At 30.5% G+C, this 5,455-nt stretch overlaps 2 protein-coding genes across 2 annotated transcripts in view; both read left to right on the top strand.

Moving 5' to 3' along the window:
• LOC106877096 (protocadherin gamma-A11-like) overlaps positions 1-5,455 on the top strand; it is a gene marked incomplete at its 3' end in the record, with an annotated part of 26,127 nt that overhangs the window by 7,368 nt on the left and 13,304 nt on the right. The window lies entirely within an intron of this gene.
• The window catches only part of LOC106877097 (protocadherin alpha-7), a 19,069-nt gene that overhangs the window by 2,409 nt on the left and 11,205 nt on the right, over positions 1-5,455 (top strand). Inside the window, exons 3-4 of the mRNA XM_052972990.1 lie at positions 143-296; positions 1,461-1,531. Of these exons, the coding sequence (XP_052828950.1) occupies positions 143-296; positions 1,461-1,531 (225 nt within the window). The remainder of the gene's footprint in view (positions 1-142; positions 297-1,460; positions 1,532-5,455) is intronic.

Below are 5,455 nucleotides of genomic sequence, written 5' to 3' on the forward strand. Positions count from 1 at the left end.
AAAAAAGGAACAATGAAATCTCTTTGAATATGTTTTAACTTCAATAATACATTCCACTATTAAATTGTTCTCTATCCATGTTGATTGTAACTTCCATTGTTTGGTGTCTCCTCACATTTCTTTATGATTTGTTTGTCAACAGAAATACTGTCAACCTGTTGTGGTGACATCAAGTGATGATGCTGTGGAAGATAATGCTACTATGGTTTGTAACTATACATCAGATACAATGTCATCTAAGAGAAGTGGTAGACAAGGAGACCTGAAACATTATGAAGAAATACCAGGAATATCAGGTTAGTAACGACAATGTCTATATGTTACTTTTTTATTATCCCAAGTGTGGACATTTACTAACTAATCTTAACTCTATACCATTCAATAGATGATGATTACATTTGTATTTATGCTTCTCAGAGATTATTCTGTTAATATTTTTTCCTTTCCTTGCTTCTACAATACTGATTTGCTGTTTGTTTTGTTTTGTTTTTATACTGGTTGTTAACATTTTAAAACATTTTTGCGTGCTTTCATCCTGCATTATATATTTTGTGACGTGTAGTTTTCTTTACCTAACTTATTCCTCTTGAATCTAATTACAGACATTTAAAGCTAATTTATGCCCCTTTTTCCTGTAGCATATATTGCATGTCAATGCTACTTAGGTTGTATCTTTAGTCACATAATTCCAAATCACTTCTTTGTTTATATTTTACAAGAGCACGGTTAATATATTATATTTAGCTTATTACATATTTATCGTAGATGTACAGCTTCCCTTTTATTACACACATCTGGTTATAGTTCTTCTTTATCAGAGATTATTGTTTCAAAAATCTTTTACAGAAATTATTGATCACACTATCATTTTCATAACATCCAGTTCTGTGTGTGTCAAACATTTTGTACAATTAATGATATAATTTTCAGAGACAATTTATTAAGTCCATAGAACTTCAGTACAAGAATGTGTATATTCCTAGTTATACTGATATAATTGATATTTTGTTTCTGTTGTATTATCAGAGATTTCATTATAAATTTTACGTATCAATACTGAAATTCCAGCTTACTCCATTTTTCTATTTCTTTGATAAAGTTTGGTCTTCTCTTGACCCTAAGAAGTATTTTAAATTTATCCATTACTTAGATAAATTGTTTTACTCAAAACCACTTTCCCTATCACAATACTTTCTGTCTTTATGTTCTGAGTTCAAATTCTGCTGAGGTCGACTTTGCCTTTCATCCTTTTGTGCTCAATAAATTAAGCACCAGTTGCATACTGGAGTCGATCTAATCGTCTGGCCCCCTCCTCAAAAATTTCAGGCCTTGTGCCTAAAGCAGAAAAGAATACTTTCTGCAGTTCTTCAACATCAATAAATGCTTGTATAACTAATACATTTTTCTCTTCTCAGTTGTGTTGAATTAATATGAAAATCTATTTTGTTTCTAAATTCCAGATCAAAATATTTATAAAAATAACGGTACATCTACTTCAAAAGATTTCAGTGAAGAAACACCTGTGAAACATGTATGATAATACTGAAGTAGCATAACTACATTTGTTCCATACACATGATCAACATACACATTCCTTCTTATCTATAATATATAGCATTAGTTATTCCCCAACGATAGCAGTTTCTGAAAAGCTTTAATGTATCTACAAATGACCATGAATTTCTCTACTGACAGAGATTCAACCAGTTCCAGATAAGTTTTCCTGCAACAATATTTTTAAGTTACTAAAATTGAAAAAAAACTGAAATATGATCAATACTTAATAAAAAGAAACCTAATTTAGCTCTGACATGTAACGTCTAAATTTATATAATGGAGTTGCACAAAGAATATTGTCCTAGGATATCTAAATTACAAATCTAAGAAGGAATTTTAATGAAAATATTTATTATCACCCCCATTTTCTTTATAATTTCCAAAAAAATACTTCTGAAAGTAAGACTAGATATTAATATTGTCACTGTTCTTGAAAAACACTGACAATCGTTTACTATAAATGTAAAATATACAGCTGAGTGAAAAGAAATCAGCACTAAAGAAAATTCTCATTGGTCTTTTATTGAAGTCATTCAACCAATCAGATTCTCACTAAAACATAAAATGAAGTCACTAAGAAAGCTAAGCATTTACGTTATTGATGTTATTAAAGCAAACAGTTATGTTTAACTATAAAATATTGTTGCTGTTTAAATATAAATCTGTATATATCTAAATATTTATTAATAATCATATTTAAGGATAAATGCATACAAAATAATATTTGATAGATGTACTCCCACAAAGCATACAACTTCAATGACACATGCAGCCCTCTCCTAGCAGCAGACTATCTGCCTGACGTGCTACACTACTCCATCAACATACAGCCATTGTCACACCATTACAGCAGCACGTACAATGGATCTTTCTACAACAATACATCTGTCAATTCTCACTGACTAACCAATGATATAATTATTAATAAGGTAAGTTTCTATTTAATCTTTTATGATATCATTTTATGTTATAAATCTCTCTTAATCTGCAATATATTGTATAAATATATTTAATAGTAATAAGAGAACAAAGACATTGAAGAATAATTTATCCTTATTTTTCATATTGTTTTAATTAAAATTAAATAGATTATCTTGATTAAAGAGCTTAATATTTAGACTTTATCCATTAAAACAAGACTATTTGTATCAATTTGTTATGCGTATTGATCAGTAATCAGAGACGACACTCAACAATACAGTGTTATCATGTGTATTTGTTTTTGATTTAACTAAGATGTAATATCTTACCACAATAGCAGATGGCATGTGGAAGATATCTTTACATGTTTGTATTCAATATATGAAAGAAGATTATGTCTAAATCCTTTTATGATGTGAAGATTTTTAACAGTAATGAAGTGATGGTGTGTTTTATATTTTGCTTAGAGTTACTAGCAGCAGACATATTAGAATCCCTTCTTAACTGTTAAGAATGGAGATGGTAGCATATATTGTTATGGTCCAGCACTAATTTAAATTGATGAAACTCTAAATATATGTATTTTATCTTACTCCTGCTATGATAATAAATCAAATAGTAGTTCATTGAAAATCTCATCTCAAAAAAGTCTAAATCATATTATTTTATTTAAAATTAATTGGATTATGTTGATAAAAATGTTTAATATTTAAACTTTATCCATTAAAACAATATTACTAAAACAGAACCTAAATTATAAATCTTGCCTACTCTTTTATTCTGTTATTTCCTGAGCAATAAAATTTCCATCAGTTAATTTTATTTAAAAATTCTTATAACATTTATTACTAATTATGGTGAGAATATTTAATACTTCTTCCATCAAAGATTAGTTATTTCAGGAGGAATAGATTATGTATTATTTAGGATATGCTTTAGAATTCTAGTCAACTATTTTTTAGAATTCTACTTGACTAGTTTTTAACTTATTTATTTCATCATAAATCTTTTCTTACTTTATGGTAATGTTCTTGTCATATTTCCAACTTCAATGAAAAAAAAAAGAAATAATTGAATACAAGTTCAACTTCTATTAGAATTGCTTAATTCTTTTCTGTCAGTTGTATGATTCGCAAATGAACTAATACACTAGTTACTTCTATTTACTTCAATAATTCAGTGGCTATTTCAAGCTGTCAGTTTTGCCTGCTTGACATGTCGCCTTTATCAAAGAAATTACATATTTGATTACTGGAAAAGGTATATTACCAAATAAACTGAAGTAGATTTCACTAAGATATATTTGCTATAAAACACTATTAATTATTCCTATGAAGATTATTTGTTTTAGTGGTGTTGTTAATCTAGGTTTCATAGAAAAGTATAGATCTTTGTTTTTGTTGACTTATGTCAGCTATGATTGATAAATGAATACACGTTTATGTTTTTTAGACAATTGTTTATATTGGCACAAATGATTTCCGATGAAATTAAGAAAAGCATGTAGTGCATGAATCAAAAAGAAATACCCACCAATATTTACTTGTGATCGTATCTGATATGTTTTGTTGTATCTTCAGCCACACTTTTTTTTTTTTCAATTTATAAATTATCATGAAATTGGTACACAAAAAGCACCATCCAATCATGATCGATGCCGGCTCCTCTGGCCCCTGTGCCAGTGACACATAAAAAGCACCCACTAAACTCTCAGAGTGGTTGGCATTTGGAAGGGCATCCAGCTGTAGAAACACTGCCAGATCAGATTGGGACCTTGTGTAGCCTCCTGGCTTCCCAGACCCCAGTCGAACCGTTCAACCCATGCCAGCATGGAAAACGAACATTAAACGATGATGATGATTTTACAACAAATCTTATATGAAATAATATTTTGATTTATTCTAAAAACTTGAATTCAAAAAGTAAGTTTAAGTAAGTTTAATTGGATGTTATAACATTCATGCATTCATTATATTTCGTGTGAGTATCAACTGAGAAGAAAATCTAGTTTTATGATGATCATCCCTTAACAAGATAATATGCAAAGTCTAGGAAAATTAGTAGCTTACGAGATAAATTATCACAAGAAAAGATCATGTAGTCTACAACCTGTAAACTACATTTGTGATTGTTGATATGTGGAGGTTGATAGACTCTTACTAATGTTGTTGAATGAAGACATCCCTAAAATTAATTAATGCTTTATATTAAGATATTTTTTACCAATGCAATAAAATGAAACAATATTTTCTAGAAATTATAAATATAACCAAAGCACTTCTAGTTCAATATCAGTTATTGGAGTGACCAATTTCAATTAGAACCAAAGAGAATTTGAACAGAAATGGAAGGTGGTTTGAGAGAACCAGAACCACTGTCAGGAACTGTAATGTTTCACTCTCTGATAGGATCTCTCCTGTCAACCACAGTTTTTCTATTCTCACCTGTATTGCCACCAAGCATCTATTTCTGTCTTCATCCTACTACCTGCACTTACACCTCTTCGATACTCCCCAGCCTTTCTTTCTTTCACTGCTCTCACCCACTTCTCCTTTTACTGTCCTGTCACCACAGCTTCAATACCTCTTCAACACACTCTCACATCTCTCACTCTCTTTCTTCCTCCCTCCCTCACACACATACATATTCACACCTATCGTCCACAACTTCTTCAATTATTCTTTCCAAATATCTTGTCATCCTTATCCATTTCTCCTTTGTTATCCTCTCTCCTTCACACTTCCCTTCCATACTTGCCCTTCTAATGTAGAATTCTTCTTGAATCCCCCCTCCCTCTACACAACCTACTTTATCACCTTTCCACTTTGTCTCTCTCTTTGTCACTGACCTCTGACACTAATCCTATCGATTTGACCTTTCCCGTTCCACACTTCCTCTCCTTGCAGTGTCTACTTTGTTACCCCTTTCATTACCATCTGCTCACAACTATGAATCTAGTTCTCTTATCATCTTGCTT

This window comes from Octopus bimaculoides, chromosome 14, assembly GCF_001194135.2.
Source record: "Octopus bimaculoides isolate UCB-OBI-ISO-001 chromosome 14, ASM119413v2, whole genome shotgun sequence".
NCBI lineage: Eukaryota > Metazoa > Mollusca > Cephalopoda > Octopoda > Octopodidae > Octopus > Octopus bimaculoides.